The sequence below is a fragment of the Puma concolor genome, chromosome D2, assembly GCF_028749965.1.
Source record: "Puma concolor isolate L17-30 chromosome D2, mPumCon1.1.hap2, whole genome shotgun sequence".
Taxonomy (NCBI): domain Eukaryota; kingdom Metazoa; phylum Chordata; class Mammalia; order Carnivora; family Felidae; genus Puma; species Puma concolor.
The window spans coordinates 55,341,435-55,365,459 of NC_141677.1; the positions used below are offsets into that span (position 1 = coordinate 55,341,435).

A 24,025-nucleotide genomic window follows, 5' to 3' on the forward strand; every position below is an offset into this window, starting at 1 on the left:
TGATTTAGTTTCTATATTGTGCACCATAGTGGACTCTTCTTTACCATTTCTTTTTACATACAGAATGATGTTGGGTTTTTTTTAAGTTTATTGCTTATGTATTATTCACAGATTATTCCACTTTTGGTTTTCACAAATTGAATTTAGAATGATGTACAAATTAGTATCTTCTGAGCTGTGACATCTTAACAAAAAATTTAACATTTCTTAAAGTAAAAGTAGACTGAGTTGGTGTTCAAATTTATTTATTTTGCAAGGTTTGTACTGACACTGTACTTATATATTTATTATACATCGCTTTCTTGATATTGCTTATAGATTTAGAAGTATTAGTGGTTCTAGCTCACTATTTGAAGACAAATCTCCTAAAAAAAAAAAAAAAAAGTATGCTCTGAATACCTGACATGGGCCAGAATTTCATGCAAAAAAAAAGCTTCATTTTCATTTCTAATTGAAGAGCTATTGATCCAAGTCATAATTGCCACTCAAGGTAAATTATCTTTAAAATCTTACTGCATAAAACTATAACGTAAGTATAAAAGATTTTTACTCTCAGTATGAAGCAAATTATGACTTTTAAAATGCAATGTGTGCCCCTCTGAAGCAAAATCCAAATTTTATCTTTCTGCTGATATTAAAATTTTTTCTTCAAATTATAAAACAAAGTCCTAACCTTTTGAGAAGTTCTTTTTGTGCCAATTGTAAAAATGAGTAACACGGTCCCCAGTTCTTTGCATACTCTAAAATCAGAAGTGTTAAAAGTATACCACACAGGGGCGCCTTGGGTGGCTCAGTCAGTTCAGCATCTGCCTTTGGCTCAGGTCATGTTCTCACGGGTTGTGACTTCGAGCCCCACATTAGGCTCCGTGCTGACAGTGCAGAGCTTGTTTGGGATTCTCTCCCTCTCCCCTCTCTCTGCCCCTCCCCTACTTGCTCACACTCTCTCTCTCTCTCTCTCTCTCTCAAAATAAATAAAAACAAACAAAAAAAAAATCACACCATACAGCTTTCACATTATTGGAAGTTCGTACTCAAAGCCTTAATGCTACAGCAGTGACCACTTGCTTGTCGACAGAATTCAGGCTATTCCAGTTTGATGGAGTTTGCACAGTGCTACAGGTTTCTTTTCAAATAATCTATAATAAATGCACAGTACTGCCCATTAAAAAAAAAAAAAACCATTCCAGAAACACGTTATCATGCTTCTATAAATCTGGCATCTTTTCTTCTGGTTTGGCATACCGTGTATTGCAAACTGAATTACTGGCCTAACTGGCTAGAGTCAAATGAAAACCCATGCAGAGATGAGATGACTGGTCTCTCTAGGTTTTATCACTTGGCCTTGATTCTAAGCTCCAGTCCCACCTCACCCCCATCTTTAACATAGTTCATTTGGCTGCAGAACAGAATCGGCAACTTCCTGAGACTGAAGTGAGACCACGTCTCACAAGTGAATATATTGCCTGTACTGAACCCTACTTGATTGTTCAGTTCCTTTTGAGGTGAAAGCACATCCTCTATTTGATTCTTTGGGACTTCAGGAAGGACACATTGCTCAAAACGTAAAGCATCTATTCTATTACAACTAACCAAAACAACCTGGTGTTTGCCGAAAATACAAAATTTTTATTTTAGTTTATCTGAACCATAGAGTTATGATGGCATACCAAATGAAAGAAATTACCCTATTTAGAATGAATCAAAAATGGCCACCCAGACTGTACCATACTACTTCATACTTTCCATACTACTAAAAATCTGGGTAGCAAACTTTTATCAGTAAGTTGATATGGAAAGGAATCTAAATAGGAGCTCCTGGGTGGCTCGGTTAGTTAAGTGGCCAACTTTGGCTCAGGTCGTGATCTCGCAGTATCTCTCTTTGTGGGTTCGAGCCCCAGGTCAGGCTCTGTGCAGACAGCTCAGAGCCTGGAGCCTGCTTCGGATTCTGTGCCTCCCTCTCTCTGCCCCTACCCTGCTCGTGCGCGTATGCTCTCTCTCTCTCAACATAATAAACATTAAAAAGAAAAAAAGAACCTATTTATGCAGGTTAGGTTTATTACAAAGTTTGGAGGAAAAGTATTTGAAGACGCTTCACTAAAAGCAGAGGAACGTGAGTTGTGTTACTCTGTATGGTGATGCCAGCTTTACAGAATATACAGAGCTGATGAGAAAGGATTAGGTAAGAATCCAACTTGATCAGTGATGCTGAAAGAAATAGACTAACTTCCTCTCAGTCACCTGTTCATCTGCAATTGGTTGTTTTACAAAATAATAGAAGGTTACATGAGGTTGTTAAGGAAGCCAGGGTAAGTTTGAGGGCAAATTTGTAGTAAGTAACAATACTATTTGGGCGGAAAGTGCCCTCTTGAGGGAACCTTCTTTTCATGTCATCCTTTGCAAGTAAGTTATTTATAAATTCTCCAGTTGGGGGTATATAGTTGCAGCTACAAGTGAGTTACAGTGCCTGTTTTTAATTAAAGTTACTTTCTTACAAAGGTCTCCCATCTCAATGGCTCCGGAAACACTGGAGGCTCTTTAATGAAGCGGGCCCCCTGCTGCCACACACCCACTCCTTCCTCAAACTGCATCTTCCCCTTCCTCTGCTCTCCCTCCCTATCCAGTACCTCTGCAGATCTGTCCTCCTCTGCCTGGACAACCATAGGCCTTGCTTAATTCTGACAAGTAACAGAGATTGCATTCTGCCTGGAAAAAACTGAATTGACTTGCCCACACGATACTCCACAACTCGGCCACACCAAGAGAAGAGTAGGATCTTCCTGGCTGGTGTCGGATCTCCAACTAGGCGGAGTGGGAGGCAGCCCACAGCCTACGTGCTCTCCAGACGGCTGCCTCGGACCCCTCGCAGTTGCTTCTCTTACATGAGCGTCAAAGTGACAAGAGGTGAACACCTGGACCCTCCGGAAAGTTATTAGAAAACAAAGATTGCCTCTTACACCAAGTCCAGCACCCATGATATGGGGCACTGTCAACAATTTATGTGTTCTTGGCCATCTCTAAGTATCAACTTCCTGAAAGGAATCTTTGGCTGATGGCTAAGGATTTGGACATGGGATGACCTGAAATGAGTGTTTTTGAAATACTGACTCTCCATGATTACCAAGCTACTCACTCATATACATCTCTTAGATCCAAAATATACTATGCTCAAGCAGACCATCAAGCAGGTCTCTGAAACCTTTCCTAAGTCTCTGAACTTTGAAATAATTCACTCTGACACTGAATTGGGTAATGTTGCATTTTTTTTCATGTTGTGTGAATGATCTGACTTAACATGCAGGACCATGGAAGACTGAAGCTGTGTCTTACACTCGTTATTATCCCACTTCACTTTTAAGTGCTTAGCACAGTGCTAAGCACATAGTTGGTGCTCGATATTGGTCTAGTTAAAAATATATTAAGGCTGTAAGCTTGTTATAGCCTCAGGATGTGTGTGTGTGTGTATGTTACTATGATATTTAGTTCTGAAAATGAAACTCATCAACACAGGCCATGAAAGTTTATGCACAAATAGATTTCATTCTCAAATTCATAAAGGGTATTCAAATACTAGATGTGTAATTTTATGGTCCCACTGTGATTCTCTGTATGTGTAACTACAAAGTTAAAAGCATAATACAAGTGTGAAATAGTTCATGAATTTCTACTTCAAAATTGATTTTTCACCTAAACTAGTTTCTCCTGCCAAAGTGAAATATAAATGTATTTGTATATGTTTGGAAAATAAATGATTTGTGACATGCATTGGTCATTTGTGCTCTGATGGGGAAAGACCATGTGGTCATCCAAACATCTATTCATAACGTTTCTGGACTCTGTTTTATATCTAAAATGTGGTTTAAAAGCAAATATTTATATATTAAATTGTACATTTTCATTAAATAATCAAGCCTACAAAAAAACTTTTTAAAATCACATAAGAATATGCTATATATATATAAACATACACACACACACATGCACGCTGAAAGATAACATGCACTGTTGAGCAGATATCCCCCATTAAGCTGGAATAATAAAGGCAATTTCTATTTCATTTATTTCATGAGGGAAAAAAAGGGCTGTAAGCTCTAGAACAAAGGAACTGGCTTCTATAGTTTCAAAGACATAGAAGATCTATTTAATTGGGAATGCTGTACATTTTATTAAATTCTCACATCACAACAGGAAGCAGAAGGGTACCTGGCTGGCTCAGTCAGTAGAGCATACGGCTCTTGATCTCAGGTCCATGAGTTCAAGCCCCATGTTGGGTACAGAGATTGCTTAAATAGAGAGAGAGAAAGAAAAGAAAGAAAAGAAAAAAGAAAAGACAAGAAAAAAGAAAAAAAAAGAAGGAAAGAAAGAAAAGAAGAGAAAAGAAAGAAAGAAAAACAAAGAAAGAAGGAAGGAACAAACAAACAGGGGCTCCTGGGTGGCTCAGTCAGTTAAGCATCTGACTCTTGATCTCAGCTCAGGTCATGATCTCATGGTTCATGAGACCAAGCCTCACGTCAGGGCTCTGCACTGACAGTGTGGAGCCTGCTTGGGATTCCCTCTCTCCCTCTCTCTCTGCCCCACCCCTCTCACTCTCTCTCTCAAAACAAATTAAGGAAAAAAAAAAAATAGGAAGCAGAAAAAAGCAGCTGTTTTATTTAATTATTCACAGTAAAGAATATTTATAACCTGGTTGTAATAAAAACTTATTTCAGAGGTCATTCCTAGAATATGACAGTATCTTAGGTAAAATATTGTTTAATTATATTCATAAAGAAGAGGATCGTATCTGTACAAAGGGAGAGGAGGGGCTGGAGGAGGGTAGGAAGAGGAGGAGAGGGTGGAAGAGGAAGAAAAGAAGAAGAAAAGCCCTTCAATAGGCACCATTTATCCTTAAACAGAGTCAAGTCTTAGACTTGGTTTTTCCACCCAGGAGTCCTTCCCCCATCACCCTCCAGAGCACATCAGAAAATGCAAAGAACTTTGAAGAGATTAGAGTCACATTCAAACTTTCATTGCAAGTAGCCATAATGAACACTCTCATTCTTTTTTTAAAAGATCGAATTAGGGGCGCCTGGGTGGCGCAGTCGGTTAAGCATCCGACTTCAGCCAGGTCACGATCTCGCGGTCCGTGAGTTCGAGCCCCGCGTCAGGCTCTGGGCTGATGGCTCAGAGCCTGGAGCTGTTTCCGATTCTGTGTCTCCCTCTCTCTCTGCCCCTCCCCCGTTCATGCTCTGTCTCTCTCTGTCCCAAAAATAAATAAACGTTGAAAAAAAAAAATTAAAAAAAAAAAAAAAGATCGAATTAGATTACTTCTTGAAGTGTATGTATCATCCAACAAGAGCCAATGAACTTGGTGTCCAATTTCAAACTATTTTCTCTTTTTCTCAAAAATCTTTATAAAAATATACTCATTCAAATATAGAATTCTTATTTTCATCTACAGTGTTCCAAAAAATATATATTTACTTCATTAGAAAGCGTTTTGGTCAGGACGCCCAGGTGATTCAGTCAGATGAGTGTCTAACTCTTGATTTCGGTTCAGGTCATGATCTCATGGGTCTGTGGGATTGAGCCCCACATTGGGCTCTGCACTGACAGCAGGGAGCCTGCTTAGGATTCTCTCTCTCCTCTCTCTGCCCTTCGCCTGCTCGCTCACACGCTCTCTCTCTCTCCCCCTCCCAAAATAAATAAATAAACATCAAAAGGAAAAAAAAAAAAAAGAGTTTTGGTCATAAAGAGTAGCTGAATGGTATAAAGCAATCTCACGGTCTTGATTTTTCTGCACTCTATGCCCTCATTTTAATCTAGCAACTGTAATTCAATTAAGTTCACTTCAAAGATTTTTTTTTTTAACTATAACTTAAGATGTATATTAAGTTTTAAAAAGGCAACATCATTAAGAAACTTCCAAATATGGGGGTAGGGGGCTCTCAATTCTCCTTTCTTAATGACATTTTCAGAATCTGGGCAGAACCCTGTGCCATGCAAAGGGTAACTCTTCCACCTCTGTTAATTTTCTTAGGAAGCTTCCCTTATGTAAAGAGAATGTCCTAAATTAACAATATGTCTCTATGTGCATCTAAACAAACACAAATATGCAAGAAAGCCCATGGACACTTCACTCTTCTACCTCCGCAGTGATGTTGTCGAATATCTGCTGAAATCCAGAGGCAAGTGAGTAGCGACTTCACTGCAATATCTTTTGATTAGTTGATTTAAATCTTCATTCAAAAATGCATCCCCTTGTAAAACTTCATCCTGCAAAAATATTAAAAGTAACTCATATTAAAAGTTCTAAAAGCCAAGCTGTGAGCAAAATTAAAAATGGTGACACCTGACCCCAAGCCAACATGTGCCGGGTCTTGGACATCTCCTGTACTGAACAAAACGGTCTCAGGACTGTCTCCACAGAATCCCAACCCCACAGATCCAGCCTACCATCAACTCCTAAACATGAGAGGAAAAAAAAGTACCTATAACACAAGCAAGTTGGAATCAGTTAATAAGAGACATCCTTAGTTTTTATTTCATCTTTTAAAAAAACATGAAAAGTATCACATACCTTCCTTTTGGAACTTGAAGACTGAACAGGAGGATTGAATGTCATTGCAGCCATGCTGTAAGTCTCAAAAAGTTCTGTAGCAGATCTATAATCACAGAGGAAATGTAAAGACATCACCATACCCGTGTAACTTGAAAATAATTAGATTGTACCCAAAGAGAAGCACGCATTATTCTAAACCCATATAGTGAGGGACAACCTAATTTTGCTCTTAAAACCAACAAACTCATGTAAAATAAACCCTAAATTCCCATGTAATGACAATGTTATCCAACTAAATCCACCTCCGAGAGGTCTGGTGTGCATTGAGAAATACAAGGCTGGACAAAACACAAGGCCGAGCAGAAGACCTCCAGCTCAATGTGATCAAATCCCAACTCAACCACAGTTATGTGAACAATATGCAACTAAGTCATGGGGGTCCAGAGAAGTGAAGCACAGTGTTACCCTCCATGGCTTTCAAACAGCTCAATCTTTCAGTTACTGGCCTAGATTAAATGTCCATACCCATGGCTGTCCATGAATGCTTAGTGATTTGGGGTTGGTTTACATTCTCTGAAGGAGATTGGGAAGGGCCTGCAACAGTCACATCCCAAGCTCCACCCTCCAGGGCAAGACCACCAGGAGTCTCCTTTCTCAAGCTTTTGGGATAAACCCACCCTTCATCTTCCTCCAGAGAAGGACATTTCTGGCACAAATGAGGCAAATGTTCAAAGTCTCTGACAAAAACATGCCATAAAAGGAACATGAATAAGAAAACTGACAAATAATTGTTTTCTCCTTTCTCTCCCTTTTAGAAAAGGCTGGGGGCACTTGGGTGGCTCCATCAGTTGAGCATCCAACTTCAGCTCAGGTCATGATCCCAAGATGCATGAGTTGGAGCCTCACATCAGGCTCTCTGCTTGTCAGCAGAGCCCGCTTCGGACCCTCTGTCCATTCCCATCTCTCTGCCCCTCCCCCATTCGTTCTCTCTCTTTCGAAATAAACTTTAAAAAAAATAAAAACTGGGGTGCCTCGGTGGCTTGGTGGGTTAAGCGTCCAACTTCTGCTCAGCTCATGATCTCGCAGACTGTGAATTCGAGCCCCACGTCAGGCTTGGTGCTGACAGCTCAGAGCCTGGAGCCTGCTTCCAATCCTGTGTCTGCCCCTCCCCAGCTCATGCTCGGTCTCTCTCTCTCTCAAAAACAAATAAACATTAAAAATAAAATTAAAAATAAAAAACAAGGCTGGAGGACAGGTGGGAAGTATGAGGGGAAAAAAAAGCAAACGGCCACTTTATCATTTAATAAGACCAAAAGTTATCTTTAGTCTACCCAGAGGGAAAAGCATTCATGGAAAACTACAGAGTTTATGTCTCATTTAGAAGGGAGGAAGCAGCTGATTTCTGCCATGTAAAAATACAGATCTATTTTGCCAAATCTCCCAGTACTTCAAGGAGCTGGAAATTTTATTTTTAGGTGAATTCCTCTAATATTTAAAATATAGCAAATAATTCCATTTTTGTTTAAACTGTGAAGAGGCCAGAACATCAGTCTGCTGACCTCCTGATCATTTGTCTGTGATCTCCAAATTAAAGAAACCAGTGGGCTGCAAATGAGAAAAATTTATAGCAAAATATTAATTCTGAGTGGTGGGTATATTACAAAGGTATCTTTTATGTCTTATTTTCTTATAATTCAAGTATTGCCTAATTTTGTAGGGAAAGAGGTAATATCTTTTTCCACTTTTCTGTACTTCCGAAATTTTTCAGAGTAAGAAGCTGGAAAAGCAACTTCTCCCGGCAGGACCCTATTCCCCATCTGGAGTGCACGACGAATGCTGGGAGTGGCGGCAGGTCACGACACACTACACAGAGATGACCGTGAGGTGCAAGAGAGAAACTGCCGCCCCGCTTGAGTGCCAGTGTCACAAAGCACTTCTTTTCTCTCATTTCTCCCTTTATGGCCCTAGCAGGACCAGCCAGGAGGGGGCAGAAAGAAAAGGAATCTCTCTGTGGTTGGACTCGTGGATCTTCTCATAGAGCAAGTATGGCATTACCTATAATGTGCGTCAGGCATGTATTTTCACTATTTACCTGGATGTGCGAAACTTCTTTTTTTGAGAGAGAGAGAGAGAGAGAGAGAGAGAGAGAGAGAGAGAGAGAGAGAGAGGAGAGGGGCAGACGGAGAATGAGAATCTTAAGCAGGCTCCATGCTCAGTGCGGAGCCCGACATCATGACCCTGGGATCATGACCTGAGCTGAAGTCAAGAGTCAGACGCTCAACCAACTGAGCCACCCAGGCGCCCCATGTGAAACTTTTTAGAACCAAAAAAAATGTTAACTGATTACCAAAAACGAACTAACAAAAACATGCTAACAAAACCCACAGGCGACATGTTTTCTCCTTGGAACAATTCAGAAATATGAAGTGAGACCAAATTCCGATCAACTGGCACTTTGTATTTGAAAATCTATTACTTTATAGAGCAGACTTCTCATAAGAAAGAGCACTCGACTGCAATGTGTAGTCTGATAATAAGGCAGTGCTGACTACTAAATACCTCCGGCTCAACTCTGGTTTGAGCGCTTCCGAGCCTTCAGAAGGTGCTCCGGCGATCAGGTGAGCTGCAAATCTCTGCACAATGGGATGGTAATGTCTCTGAAGGGCAAGAACGACCACGTTTTGCACAGGTCAGTACTTTATATAAATTACAGCACTAGCTGCAGTGAAGGTTTTCCTTAATAAACACTATTTTTTAAATCATATATATATGTAATTCACAATAAGCACACCCCAACAGAAAAAATATTCTCTTTGCTCAGAGGACAACATAAATCTGTTTGATGACCAAGTTACCACTGACATACCTTAGTCTTGCTTTTACAGTATGAAAACAAAAAATCAAAAAGCAATTTCTCTTCTAGAGTGAAAAACGTTCGTTTACAACAGGTTTCCTGAAACATTTTGCTCCAAGCCTCCTCCTATATGCATCTGCACCATGAGATCACAACACAGTGTGGCCCTCTTGAAACTGGGGTGATGTCAGAGTCTCCTCAGGTCGGACCCAATATAGACCTTCCATTCTGAATAGTGTTGGGGAAAGACTGCAGTAAACCTTCTAAACCACACCCCCAAACTGTCATTTTCTGCTTCCTTAGAAAATGTACCTCAACATCTTAAAGAATAGTAAGAGCAAAGCGAAATGTAGACTATTAAAACAGGAATCCTAGGGGCGCCTGGGTGGCTCAGTCGGTTAAGTGGCCGACTTCAGCTAGGTCATGATCTCGTGGTCCGTGAGTTCGAGCCCCTCATCAGGCTCTATGCTGACAACTCAGAGCCTGGAGCCTGCTTCAGATTCTGTGTCTCCCTCTCTCTCTCTGCTCATCCCCTGCTTGCGCACTCTCTCGCGTGCGTGCTCTCTCTCAAAAATAAACATTAAAAAAAATTTTTAAAAATTAAAAAACAGAAATTCTACAAAAGGCCATGCCAGAACAAAATATACAGAGGACTCTGGCAATAGTAACTACTTTGGGAAACACTGAAAAACACTGATCACATGAAAAAAGGCCATTCTTACCCGGAGTGCATGCAATTCCCAAAGAGCCGTGTTCTGGGCGTTACAGTACTCAGGTTCATCCAGTTCAGGAAGGAAAACCCCACTTCCCTGAGATTCATTGTCAAGCAACAAATCTGTTTTTGGGAAAGTCTGCAAAAATGTCACATAAAAAGAACTAATGAAATTAGTCTTAGTAAAGAATGTTATTGGGGTTCTGTACTTTTCTCTGTATTGAAATTTATTTTGATTTTATGCTTATAGAAGAGCTATAAGAACATGTACTTTACAGCTACATTTGTATGGACACAAAAATGTGTCCATCAACAGTGTTTAAAGAAAATACGCAGAACAATAATGTACACTATAAAAAAGCTGTGTTGTCTGTGTGCATGTGGCGTGTTTATATGTGAATGAAAGTGTCTGCTGGAAGGACCCACCAAATGGTAAAAGTAAGTTATCTCTGAAGAGTATCAACAGGGGTGAGAATGCTTTCCTTTTGTAATTTTATGTACTTCTTTTCTCGCTGGATTTTGCCATTTTGCTGTTATTACAGTAGTACAGTAGTAATGTAAATGGGGAGAAAGATGCAAACAAGACAGCACTGTTGTTGCACACAGCAAAGCTTAGCTCTACTCATTTGTCTGCATGGCTACTTACATGCATTAATATTCTGTTAGTTGCTAAAATGCCAATGCTTGAATTTGGAAGAACATGAAGAGCGAGGGTACAAAGACGCTTGATGAAGGCAAGGGCTCTCTGCTGAGAAACTTGCTTTCTGCGCTTAGTTAGCATGACGTCAAGGCACTGGAGTACAATCTCGACGCCTTCGTTGGTAGCACCTACGACAGCAGATACACCCGTCAGGCCTGTTCCCGCTGCTTTTTCACTGCAAAACTTCACTGCACTCCAGAAAAACCCAAGATGAACTGTCATCACCTGTCCCAAATCATTTCCCTAACTAACGAAGTAGGGCCAGACTGCTCAGGAAATGCGGTGGTTGTACCACATCTCCAGTCAATTCCAGACGCTCTCTCCAACTTCTACATAAGGTTAAACACAGATGTGTGACACCAGCAGGCCACCATTTTATATGCCAATTTTGATTTTTCATTTCTCATGGACTATAATACCAGTCACAATATATTCTTAAAAGGTAAGTATTTATTAAAAACACAATATATAGGGACATCTGGGTGGCTCAGTCAGTTAAGTGTCTGGCTCTTGATTTCGGCTCAGGTCATGATATCACAGTTCATGAGTTCCAGCCCCACGTCAGGCTCTGTGCTGACCACGCAGAGCCTGCTTGGGATTCTCTCTCTGCCCCTCCTCTGCTCTCTCTTTCAAAATAAATAAATAAACTTAAAAAAGATTAAGAAAAAAACCACACAATATATAAATGTACATACCTGCATGTAACTTGAACAGTGTTTTATATAGATGTGTATAGAATTTCATTGGATCAATATTCAGAACGTCACCTTTGAAATTACAACAAGCAACAATTAGGTATTTTATAGCCTCCAAAGGATTAATATTCAGAATGTCACCTTTGAAATTATAACAAACAACAACTAGGTATGTTACAGCCTCCCAAAGTAAAGAAAATTATCTTACCTTGACCAGAAAGAATATGAAAAGCAGTCTGGACACAGTGAAGGCTTTCTTGATAGCTCAGGTCCTTGGAAAAAAGGCAGAAAGGGCACATTAAGAATAATAATTACCATTTATATCTTAAAAAGTAATTCATTAACAGAGTTACTTACACCAGATTCAATGAGAGTATGCAGTACTACTAATAAATCATCAAAAAACTCGACATTTATAAGGTGAGCAAACCTAGAATCAAACAGAGTTTAGTTAATGGGTGATCTAAAAAGAGAAATAAAACAGCCAGAAATTAAATTTGACTTTAAAACCATATTTTTAATATTCCTTATTTCAACGTTAGTCACAATGGAGACGGTGGTGATTATTGATGTTTTTCATTAACTCAAATTGGTCTTTTTGACAACACCCAGCATAAAATAGATGAGGCACTAAACAAACTGAAAATATTTCAGAAATACTTCTGCCCTATGAAACAAGAACAAACAACTACCCAAGGAAAGTACTCCATGCTGTTCTAACTCATAAAAGGGCCAGGAGCATCAGGTTCTAGGAAAATGGGGAGCGGGAAAAGGGAAAGAAATCTGTTATTTATAGGAATGTGGATCCTACGAAAACTTCAAAAAACAAAATGAGAGAATACCGGGTCTAGTATCTAGTTCAGGCTCTGCAATTAATTACTTATTCAATCCTAGGTAAGTCACTTACAGTCCTGGAACTCTATTTCTAGAAATAACTGAAATTACTCAATAGAATAATAGAGGAAGAATCATCTGATCTACTAAATGTGAGAGCACTCTGTACACTATAAAATACTAGGCACTAAAGTACTTAAAAGTCAACATATCTCTTCAGTATTAGTGCAAGAGCCTTTGACGTTATATAAATCTTAGAAGTGATACATTCCCTCTGTGCTAGTACAATCTTTTTTGGGAAGCAACTGGGCAATATTTATCAAAATTTAAAATGAGCAGACCCTTTGACCTGGCAATATATGCACATGAGGGCATGAAGGTATTTCCAATGCAGCATAGGGGACTGGTCAAATAAACGTATTATTGATTCATAAGATGAAGTATTATAAACGTAAAGAAAAAAAAAAGTTGGATATAGTCATGCCAACATGGACAGATACCCAGAATAACCATTTTATCAAAAAAGAAAAGTTATGAAACATTACATATAGTATCATTCCATCTGTGTGACAGAAAACAGACCAACACACACACACACACACACACACACACACACACACACACACAGGGATATATATATATATATATAGGAATATATATACAGGGAAAATATATACAGGGATATAGGGAACTTGTAATTTTTTTTTTTAAGTTCATTAACTTGAGAGAGAGAAAGCATGAGAGAGGGAGGGGCAGAGAGAGGAGAGAAAGCCAAGAATCCCAAGCGCGCTCCGCACTGCCAGCATAAAGCCTGATGCAGGGCTCAAACTCACAAACCATGAGATATGCCAAAGTCAGACCTTCAACCGAATGAGCCACCCAGGTGACCCTGTATTTTTAATTTTATATTCTTCTGCATCATTTGAATTTTTAAAAAAATTTTTAAGTGTTTATTTATTTTTGAGGAGAGAGAGACCCAGAGCGTGAGCGGGGAAGGGGCAGAGAGAGGAAGACGCAGATTCCGAAGCAGGCTCCAGGCTCCGAGCTGTCAGCACAGACCCCGATGCGAGGCTTGAACTCACAAACCATGAGATCATGACCTGAACCAAAGTCAGATGCTTAACTGACTGAGCCACCCAGGTGCCCCTGCATCACTTGAATTTTTAACGTAAGTATAACTAAAAACTTTTTAAAATAAAGCAATTGGTCACTGAAAAACAAACAGCAGGCCCTCTCTTTGAATCCTTTAATAACAAGGCCCAATTTTATAATCCCACTGTCAAATAGCTCCAGTCATTAGAAAGTAATGTCTTTATGGGGGTGCCTGCGTGGCTCAGTCAGTCCGATCCTGCAGTTTGTGGGTTCAAGCCCCACATCAGGCTCTGTGCTGACAGCTTGGAACCTGGAGTCGGCTTCATATTCTGGGTCTCCCTTTCTCTGCCTCTCCCCCGCTCACACTCTGTGTGTCTGTCTCTCTCTCAAAAATAAACAAACAGTAAAAAAAAAAAAAAAAAAAGAAAGAAAGAAAGAAAGAAAGAAAGAAAGTAATGTCTTATACTAAACAGAACTTGCTTCTTCTCTATTTTCCAACCATCAGTCCTATTTCTGAAGCTGTACTGTCCAATGACAGCCACTAGCCACATGTAGCTATTAGGCACTTAAAATGGGGCTAGTCCAAATTGAGATATGCTGTAAGTGTAAAATACACATCAGTTTTTGAAGATTTTATGGAAGAAAAAAGAATAGTAAATAACTCCTTAATAATACTGAATATATGTCAAAATATTTTAGATAAACTGATTCAATACAATATATCAAAATTAATTTCACCAATTCCTTTTTACTTTTTTAATGTGGCTAACTGAACACTTTAAATTACATACCTAGTTCACATTATATTTCTATTGCACTGTTCTACAGGATACTACCTCAAATAACCGGAAATCCATCACAACGACCATTATTCTAGCTCATATCCCCCAACAGGTTCACTAGAATATACCAAAAGCTCTCTCTCTGCAGGAAGAGTAGACAGGACTCGAGAAATGAGGTGCAAGCAGGGTTAGAACAGACTTAAAAGTTGCCTGCACGGACCACTCAAAACTCTCTGACAGTGGATAACTGACCACAGTGTGAAAGGAACAAAAGAACTGTGAGATAAACTTTTGGGACCCCCAGAACTTAATAAGCAGAAGGAAGGAATTGCTGAAGGAGATTCAAAAAATAAAAGGTTTGAGATGAGAAAACTAAAAAATGTTAGAACAGTTTCAAGGAAAGGCTGGTGACAAAGAATGAGAGAACAGAGAAGGTCATGGGGTCATCATTAGTGAACCTTGTTTAAGGTTCATGCTTTTTTTGGTTTAGGAAGAATCTAAAAGGTTTCAACCTACACAGCCCTTACTTGGCAAGACCTTCTAGAACTGCTGGCAGGAGAGGTGACCTCTGGGCCTTCTTCAATATTCTGAAGTAGGTTACAAACACAATATTCAAAGTCTCTGTGTGCTGGCAGAAGAAACAAAATGACTTTAGTATAACGTTGTATATTTTCTCCTGAGTTACCAGAAAGATGACTTTCAAAGTTAAACCTTTTTTGTCCCTTCCTAACCCTCTCCACAATCCAATCTTAGGAGCTTCAAAACAGAATGAAGGTACACACCCTGAGATCTCCTAAGACCAGCAATGATCATGCCAGTTTCTTGCATACGGAAGCCTCATCAAATAAACCAAGATTATACTACCACAAATTGAAACAATAATCTCCAGTTAAAACCCTTTAACAAAACATTTTACAAGCATGAGAGAATGTGAAACTGCCTACCAGTTTAAGTTTTTTCTCAGTGCTCTCTGAAGCTTCTGCTTCTAGAAGCTCTCTCTCCAATTTCTCTTCTGCTTTCTTCCACTGGAAAGAAACAGGGAAAGAATAAGTAAGAGTATATAGCGCTGAGTGAAAAAGCAAGCTTCAGAGAGGCATATATATGTAAATATTCTGAAAGACATACCCTAGAACATAGATATAAGCACAATTACATAGACCTGGAGAAGAAGCATACACAAACCAAACTCAGGACAGTAGCTGCCTCCTGAGAGGAAGGCAGAACAAGACTGGGGAGAGGAGCAAAGGGGATGCTAACTCTATCACTAATGGTTTCTTTTCAAGAACAAAAGTGAAGTAAGTCTACTACATTTGCTCATTGTGAATGGTAGACACATGGGATATGCTACTCTCTGTAGTTTTCCACGATTTACATTTTTTCAAAAGAGGAAAAAAAGGGATAAAAATAATTCTTACTGTTAAATCATGTGTAACATGGAAACAAGTCATTAGCAAGACCCCTAGACACACTGACATACAATGCATAAAACCAGATACTATATAGAAATTCAACAAAGTATCAGTTTCTTCCACTTCCTTATGCTGTAAGAGCAGCAAACAATGGTTGCTAAGCTGTGTGAGACGCAGGGGGACCGAATGAGAAGAGTTTCCTTCCTGCATGCAGAGTTAACGGCCATGTTCTTAGTGGATCTTTTGTTTCCCCACCACAGCTACATACATGCTATTCCTAACACGGATTCCGAGTTATATTAGAATAGTATGGTACAAACAATTAAAATATTTACCTTCATTTGTTTACAATTATTAAGTCTATTTTTGTACTTCTGTCCTATTTTCACAATTTATTAGACATATTCAAAGACAGATATCCCTGGAAATGTTTTGTTTTGTTTTTATAAGCAATTTGATAACCCTAATAAACTATTTAGAAACGTTCTGAGAAACAATAATGATAACAATGGTGGTGGTGGTAATTAAAGTTTATAAAGTATGCCCAGCGTCACACACTTGCTAAGTGCTTTACATACATTATCTTATTAAAGTGCAGAGTGACCCACGAGGTAGGTGCTATTACTAGCTCCATTTGTCAAAATAATAATAATAAAAAAAGAAGTTACCAAGGTCTCACACTAAATAAACAAGGGGCTGGAATTTCAACCTAGGTTTCAAATACAAGCCAATAAAGAAACATGGTTCAATTAACAAAAATCCACTCTGTTGCCAACTTTACATGAATGTCACCTTTCTGCCAAGGAAGGGATCTGTGTATCACAATGAATCTAAGACCATCTAAAGAGCAAAAAAATAAAAGCCAGCACGGCAAGGAAATTTTTTCAGCTACTGCTCTTTTTGCCAGTGAACTGTTAGCTTAGTTAATTCAATAAGACATTTCTTAACAAGAAGTAGAAAAAATAAAATTCTCTAAACATTAGGTTTTAACACATCTATATTTAACTATGATCTCTTCCTGTGCCTACATTATGATTTTAATCTCAAATCAAACAAAAACGGAAATCAAGCAAACCTTTCTCTGCATTCTTGAAAGAGTTTTTCTCTTTTCCTTGAAAGTCATGAACTTTTTTGGTTTATTAATGTCCTCTGTATCTTTTTTCACTTCTACTTCCTTGATTCTTAAGCACAAGAATGTTTTTAACATCTAATATGAAGAAAACACAATATACAGCTTAATATTCATATCGCCCTCAAAACCTTTATACAGAAAAGCATTTAACAATGTTAATTCCTTCCTTTGTGCAAACAAACAAACAAAAAAACTCTGATACATCTTCTATCACATTTCATACAAAATACTATCATGTTATTGCTAAACATATTTGGCAATTTGTGTCTTTAAAAGGACACAGTATTTGGCTAAATACACATAACATTATTAGTATTCAGTGTAAGAAGTATAAGGAAGAGAGAACACATCACCTAGGATCGGTCGATAGGAGTACAACCAGTAGATAGGCCAGAAAAAGGTATGGGCCAGTATGGGAGGAAAGGATATAAATTACATATTTCTAAACCAACTTTAATTTGCCAAACCAGCCTCCATTTTGTAGTGAACAATTCTAATCTTCAGCTTCCTGCCCCCCATTAAAAACAAAACAAAAAACATGTAGACCAATGTTATTAATTTTAAGACTAGTTATTTTCCTTTAAGCCAATGGGTCTCCAAATTCAGCAAACATAAGAATCATCTGGAAGACTTAAAACACAAACAGCTGGGCTCCATTCCGAGTTTCTGATTCACTAAGTCTGGAGTGGGGCCCTAGAATTTGTATTTCTAATTCCCAGCTGATGCTCATCTAGGGACCGCAAACTACTACCTTAAGCCATTCAAAAAATCCAGAAATTTGGTAATTGGTGTTTTGTGTGCTACAGCGACCATCCAAACACAAAGACAAAAGGGGTTCAAAATCCTAATTTTCTCTGGAAGAAAACACTCTCCTGACTTCCTGCAGTCACAGCAGCATTCCTGGAAAAAACACTTGAGAACTATAGGTTTTATTCCAATGTTCCAATATGTACATTTGTAAGAAAGCAAAGTATTTCAGTTTACAGCATAGAATGGAAACAAGAAAGAAAAGCATAAACAGTGAACATGAAGTCATCCCAGGTACCAGAAAGATCAGTTGGAGTATTCTGTAGGTATTCTACCTGCTCACAAATAAAAAATAAAGTAACTCCACATTAAAGATGGTCAACTTCTGTTAAAAACCTTTTTTTAATGTTTTTATTTTTGAGATAGACAGAGTGCGAGTGGGGGAGGGGCAGAGAGAGAGGGAGACACAGAATATGAAGCAGGCTCCAGGCTCTGAGCTGTCAGCACAGAGCCCGACGCAGGGCTCAAACTCACAAACCGTGAGATCATGACCTGAGCCAAAGTTGGACGCTTAACCAACTGAGCCACCCAGGCACCCCTAAAGATGATCAACTTTAACAGATGGGCACCAAGAATACACAACGAAGAAAGGACAGTCTATTCAACAAACAGTGTTGAGAAAACTGGACATCCACATGCAAAAGAATGAAACTGGAGCCCTGTCTTACACCACTCACAAAAATTAACTTGAAATGGAGTAAAGACTTAAAAATAAGGCCTGAAACCATAAGACTCCCAGAAAAAAACATAAGGGAAAAGCTCCTTGGCATTGGTCCCAGCAATGAGTTTTTTGGGTAAGAGACCAAAAAGCACAGGCAAGAAAAGCAAAAATAAACAAGTGGGACTACATTAAACGAAACATTTCCTGCAGGCAAAAGAAACCATCAACAAAATGAAAAGGCAACCTACTGAATGGGGGAAAATATCTGTAAGCCACATATCTAACAAGGAGTTAATATCCAAAATATACAAGAAACTCCTACAACTCAACAGCAAAAAACAAATACCCGAGTTAAACAATAGGCAAAAGACCAGTTTCCAAAGAAGACATACAACAAATGCCCAGCAGACATATGAAAAGGTGGTCAACAGCACTAATCATCGCAATCCAAAACCACAATGAAATATCACCTCACACCAGTTACAATGGCTATTATCAAAAAGCTAATAGGGGCACCTGGCTGGCTCATTCAGAGGAACATGCACCTCTGGATCTCGGGGTCGAGTTTGAGCCCCACATTAGGTGTAGAGATTACTTAAATAAACTTAAAAAAAAAAAAAGATAAGAGACAACAAGTATTAGGACATGAAGAAAAGGAAACCCTGGTATACTACTGACAGGAATGCAAATTGGTACAGCCATGGAAAACAGCATGGAAACTCCTCAAAAAATGAAAACAGAATTATCCTATGATCCAGCAATCCCACTTCTGGGGACATATCCAAAGGAAATGAAATCAGTATCTCAAAGAGATATCTGCACCCCCATGTTCACTGCAGCATTACTCACAACATGCAGCGAAGATATGGAAACAGCCTATATGTCCACTAACAGATCAATGAATATAGAAACTGTGCCATATACATACAATAAAATGTTACTCATCCACTAAAAAGGATCCTGACAGTTGTCACCACAGGGATGAACCCAGAGGACATCACACTAAGGGAATTAAGCCAGACATGGTAAAACAAATACTGTATGCTCTTACTTATATGTGGAATCTAAAAAAAGTCAAATGCGTACTAAAAACAGCTGTTGCCAGGAAATGGGGGAAGTGAGGAAATGTCAAAGGATACAAACTTTCAGTTATGAGTAAGCTCTGAGGATCTAATTTACAGCACAGTAATTATAGTTAATAATATTGTATAATTTGAAATTTACTAAGAGTAAGTCTTTAGTATTCTCCTCACAAAAAAAGATTAAGAGACTACAGATGTGTTAATTAACTCGACTGTGGTAATCATTTCACAACATATAGTATACTAAATCATCATGTCGTGTAATCTTAAAAAAAAAAAAAAAATCACATCATACAACCTAAATATATACAAAAAAATACAAAAAACAAAAACAAACACCCAACAAATTAAAGGATGTGGTTTATATTACAGCATCACTAAAATGGAAGTGTTTCCCTATGGGCAAGTTTCATGTTCAAGTCTTAGTATCTGATCACTCTACAGTTCTGAGTATTTATTTAAGCCCAGTATTTATTTTAGCTGTCCAACTAAAATTATCAGCTCTGAGAAATGAAAGGGATTAGACAGCAAAGAAAGACTTAAAATTAGGGAATAAAACAGTTCTAGAAAACATCAGTTTAACAATCAAAACTATAGGACTAAAAATGAAGTTAATAAAAATATCTAAGACCCAAATGAAGACAACTATAAAATTTCAGTTAAGGACATAAAAGAAGCCTTAAATAAATGGCAAGATACATATTCGTAAATAGAAAAAAAACTGCTTCTTTAACTATTTTAATTCTCCCAAACTAATCTACACTTTGAATCAGTTCCAATCAGATTCTGTGTAGACTATTTCAGGAAAAGGAAGCAAAAAAAAAAAAAAAACAAACAACAACAACAACAAAAAAAACCTTCATTCTAAATTCCATTTAAAATAATACATAAAAGTAATTTAAAACATTCTGGAGGAAAAAAAGGTCCGTGCCTTTTATCAGTAATGCCCATTTTGATCAGTACCATCCTACAGATGAACTGTATACTATATACGATAAATATAAAGCTCCAGTTACTAAAAGCAGTATGTTACATGTAGGGGATTTACTGAATCAACAGAACAGAAAGTTGAGAAATAAAATTTTGTGTAGAGATTTAATGTAAAATAAACGCAGCATTTATATCAGTAGCAAAAGGGAAGCGGTATTGGAATAACTGGCTATCCATTTCAAGAAGTATATATGTATCAGATCTGCAATCATACCATCCACACACATAAAGATGTCAGATGGATTAAATGTTTAAATATAAAAATTAACACTCTTCTAGACGGACAGAATCTATAATCTTGGGATCGAGAACATTCTTCCATGGATGGCAAAAATACATATAAACAAGTAGATATGTTTATATCTATACAGAAAAACATCTAGAAGAATACATACCAAATTGTTAAGAGTAGTTACACCTGGTAACTGGTGAGTTTTCTACTTTATACACTTCTACAAAGAATAAAATTCTTCATTAACTGTTGTAATTTAAAAACAAAATGCAAAGAAAAGAAAGGCTTACCTCTGGTCTAACTTCATAATTTCTGCCCTTCACAAAACCAGAAATCACTTTAATTACACCAAGGGAAGCTTGGCCTAATTTATCTTGTTTAAACAGTTTCTTTACTGCCTCACAACACATTTCAGATATCTGAAAAATAAAATGTTACACTCAGCCAGCGTTTCTCAACTTTGGCACCACTGACACTTTAGGCCGGACGATTCTTCACTGTGGGGGGCTGTCCTGTGCATTGTGGGGTGTTTAGAAGTGCCCCAGCCCTGACCCGCTAGATGCCAGGAGTAGCCACGGCAGGCAGTTGTGACAAACTGTGAGTAGACGCGGCCTAATGATCCCCAGAGGGCAGACCAGCCTCCTGCTCAGAACCACCACACTATATTTCTGTTCAAAGAATTTTCTTAGACACAGTGTTTAACAAAGTGACCCTATGTTAGCAATAAATCGTAACTCCAAAAGAATTCTGAAAGAGAAAAAATAATAATCACAAAGCCGACAACAACAATCACTTAAAGCAACCCACCGATTTTGACACGTCATTCATGAGAGGGACAATCAGTACAATGATGTTGTTGTGAAAGTTGAAATGAGACAGCGCCACCAACAGCTCGCACAGGCTCTTCACAGCCACTTCTGCCAGTCCTTTGTATGCCTTTAAGGAAACTACATTACTTTTCTTCAGTTTCCTTTGCTTCCAATCTGATCAAAAGATAAATGCAGTTACTTCACTCATTGATTTAAACTTCAACTAATTAGCTTTCTTTTACAGTAACATGCAATAACACAACAACTCAATACACTGGACAAATTCTTAAATGAATTGTGTCTGAGACACTAGTATAAATGTTACCATTAAAATTTATCTGCCATCACATGGTCTGACTCTAACATAATGTTAAGAACCTTGGCTTTCCATACATATTAAAAGATGTATCATTAGGGAAAAAAGACCTCAGGGATAAAGGGGGTAGGGGAAGACAGGGAACTGAATGCCTTAAAAGAATCCTTGGGATGGGCTCTACCGGACTTCCCCCAAAACACTAGACTACAAGTCAAGAAGCCTGGGTTCAAATCCTAGTCATCTATTAACTGGCTGGTGAATATGAGCAAGTTCCAGATTCTGAGCCCCAATCACTTCCATGTTCCAAAAATTCTGAGAATCCAACACATCGTTTCTCCTGACTTCTTGCTGATGCTGTGATATCTTTACCCAGGAGGGCCAGAAGAGATTTAAATTTTCCTTCAAAATAGCCAATGATTCACAGTACCTCTTTTCTAGAAGTTTCTACATACATACTCGGCCTGCTACTGTAACATAGCATCTTGAAAATAAAAATATGCTGTTTTTTCTAGAGTAGGTTCAACACTTCCCTCTACATCATATACAACCAGAGATAAGAAAGACAGTGTGGATGATAGTGCCTTTGTTTTAAACTTGCTTCTCACATATAAGAGTTTTCTTTAAACAGGCCATATTCCTAAGAACCGTATCTTCTATCTACTTAAAGCTGATGAGACTTCATAATGAATGGAGGAATAAACAAAATGTGGTAAAGATATATATACAACGCAATATTATTCAGTCTTAAAAAGAGGAAATTTTGACACATGCTACAAACATCTTGAAGACATTATGCTAAGTGAAATAAGCCCGTCACAAAAGGACAAATACTGTATAATTTCATTTATGAGGTTCCTAGAGAAGTCAAATCCACATTAAATTCAAAGTAGGAAGTAGAATGGTGGCTGCCACAGGCTGGAGGCAAGCGGACATGGGTAGTTAATATTTAATAGTTACAAAATTTCAGTTGGGGAAGATGGAAAAGTTCTGGAGATGGATAGTGGTGATGGTTGTACAACACTGTGGATTTACTTAATGCCACCACACAATACATTTTAAAAATAGTTACAATGATAAATTTTATACCTATTTTACCATGGTTTTTTTTAACATAAAAAGATGACTTCATAGGGGCGCCTGGGTGGCTCAGTCAGTTGAGTGTCCGACTTCAGCTCAGTTCAGGATCTTGCAGTTCATGGGTTCAAGCCCTGCATCGGGCCCTGTGTTAACTGCTCAGAGCCTGGAGCCCCGAGCCTGCTTTGGATTCTGTGTCTCCCTCTCTCTCTGTCCCTCCCCCACTTGTGCTCGCTCTCTCTCTCAAAAATAAATAAATTTTTTAAAAAAGAGGACTTCATAATGGTTCAAGCTGCTCAGAAAAGGCCCAGACCTGCATAGTGCAATACAGAAGCACTAGCCACATTTGACAATTGAGTACATGAAATGTGGCCAGTACAAATTCAGATGTGCTGTGTGAGATATGCACCAGATTTTGAACTTAGTTCCAAAAAAAGAATTAAGATACCTTACTGATTTTTTAAATTTATTACATGTTGGGACGCCTGAGTGGCTTAGTCACTTAAGCAACCAACTCTTGGTTTTGGCTCAGGTCACGATCTAACAGTTCATGAGTTCGAGACCCTCTGTGCTGATAGCACCTATCAGCACCTTGGGATTCTCTCTCTCACCTTCTCTCTGCCCCTCTCCCACTCATGCGTACATGTGCTCTCTCTCAAATAATCTTCACAAAAAATTTTTTTGAATTGATTACACGTTCAAATAATTTGTATATACACATAGTATAGCTTATTACTTTTTTTTTTTTTTTTTTTAGTGTGGTTACATACTGCTTTTATTTTTAAGTGCGGTTACACATTTTTTTAAATGGCATATGTGTCTCATTTCCACTGGACAATGCTGGTCTACATAAAGTTCCCAGGCCTTACAATATATGCTATTAAGTAGGCTCCAGCTGGGCTGCCAGAGCATAGAACCAACATCTATGGCACCCTCCCCTACTTCCACTACACTCCCTGTCCTTACTGGGCCAACAGGATTCAGTAGTCCCATTCCATCTGTGACAGCATCGGGGTGATCTGTAGGCCCAGCACTGAGTGAAGGAGCCCAAATGACTCAAGTGAAAGCACCTGGCCTAGGCAACCGAATTCCTTCTCCATTCATGCTCCAATTTTTCCTATGCCCTTCCTTTTCTGAAGAGAAAGAGAATAAGGGTTTGAGGGAAGAGTTTATCATCCAGTATGACTGACCTCTAAGTCCATTTTCAAGGCACTAATTTCATCCACTTCCAAGTCAGCCTTCTCCCCTAACTACCCTCTCCAAATAAAAGCCGGCAGAATAAATTCCAACCATTCGCAAATTCAAA

The 24,025-nt window shown here is 38.5% G+C and overlaps 2 protein-coding genes across 10 annotated transcripts in view; one reads left to right on the forward strand and one right to left on the reverse strand.

Annotated features, from left to right (window-relative positions):
• The window catches only part of PLCE1 (phospholipase C epsilon 1), a 323,759-nt gene extending 319,997 nt beyond the window's left edge, over positions 1–3,762 (forward strand). For all 7 annotated transcript variants that reach the window (XM_086680410.1, XM_086680402.1, XM_086680403.1 and 4 more), the window contains one exon: positions 2,497–3,762. The gene's annotated coding sequence lies outside the window, so the exon portion shown is untranslated. The remainder of the gene's footprint in view (positions 1–2,496) is intronic.
• Positions 1–24,025, reverse strand: part of NOC3L (NOC3 like DNA replication regulator) — a 52,083-nt gene that overhangs the window by 16,045 nt on the left and 12,013 nt on the right. Inside the window, exons 9-22 of one of the 3 annotated variants that reach the window (XM_086680411.1) lie at positions 21,328–21,503; positions 20,811–20,939; positions 16,692–16,823; positions 15,152–15,232; positions 14,735–14,835; positions 11,857–11,929; positions 11,708–11,771; positions 11,500–11,571; positions 10,751–10,932; positions 10,115–10,243; positions 9,098–9,195; positions 6,557–6,641; positions 6,125–6,252; positions 71–365 (exon numbers count right to left, since the gene is read on the reverse strand). In XM_086680411.1, the coding sequence (XP_086536537.1) occupies positions 347–365; positions 6,125–6,252; positions 6,557–6,641; positions 9,098–9,195; positions 10,115–10,243; positions 10,751–10,932; positions 11,500–11,571; positions 11,708–11,771; positions 11,857–11,929; positions 14,735–14,835; positions 15,152–15,232; positions 16,692–16,823; positions 20,811–20,939; positions 21,328–21,503 (1,469 nt within the window). In that variant the 3' untranslated portion in view covers positions 71–346. Of the gene's footprint in view, positions 1–70; positions 366–6,124; positions 6,253–6,556; positions 6,642–9,097; positions 9,196–10,114; positions 10,244–10,750; positions 10,933–11,499; positions 11,572–11,707; positions 11,772–11,856; positions 11,930–14,734; positions 14,836–15,151; positions 15,233–16,691; positions 16,824–20,810; positions 20,940–21,327; positions 21,504–24,025 lie in introns of those variants that run through there. The other 2 variants (XM_025918205.2, XM_086680412.1) reach the window with 2 other exon arrangements.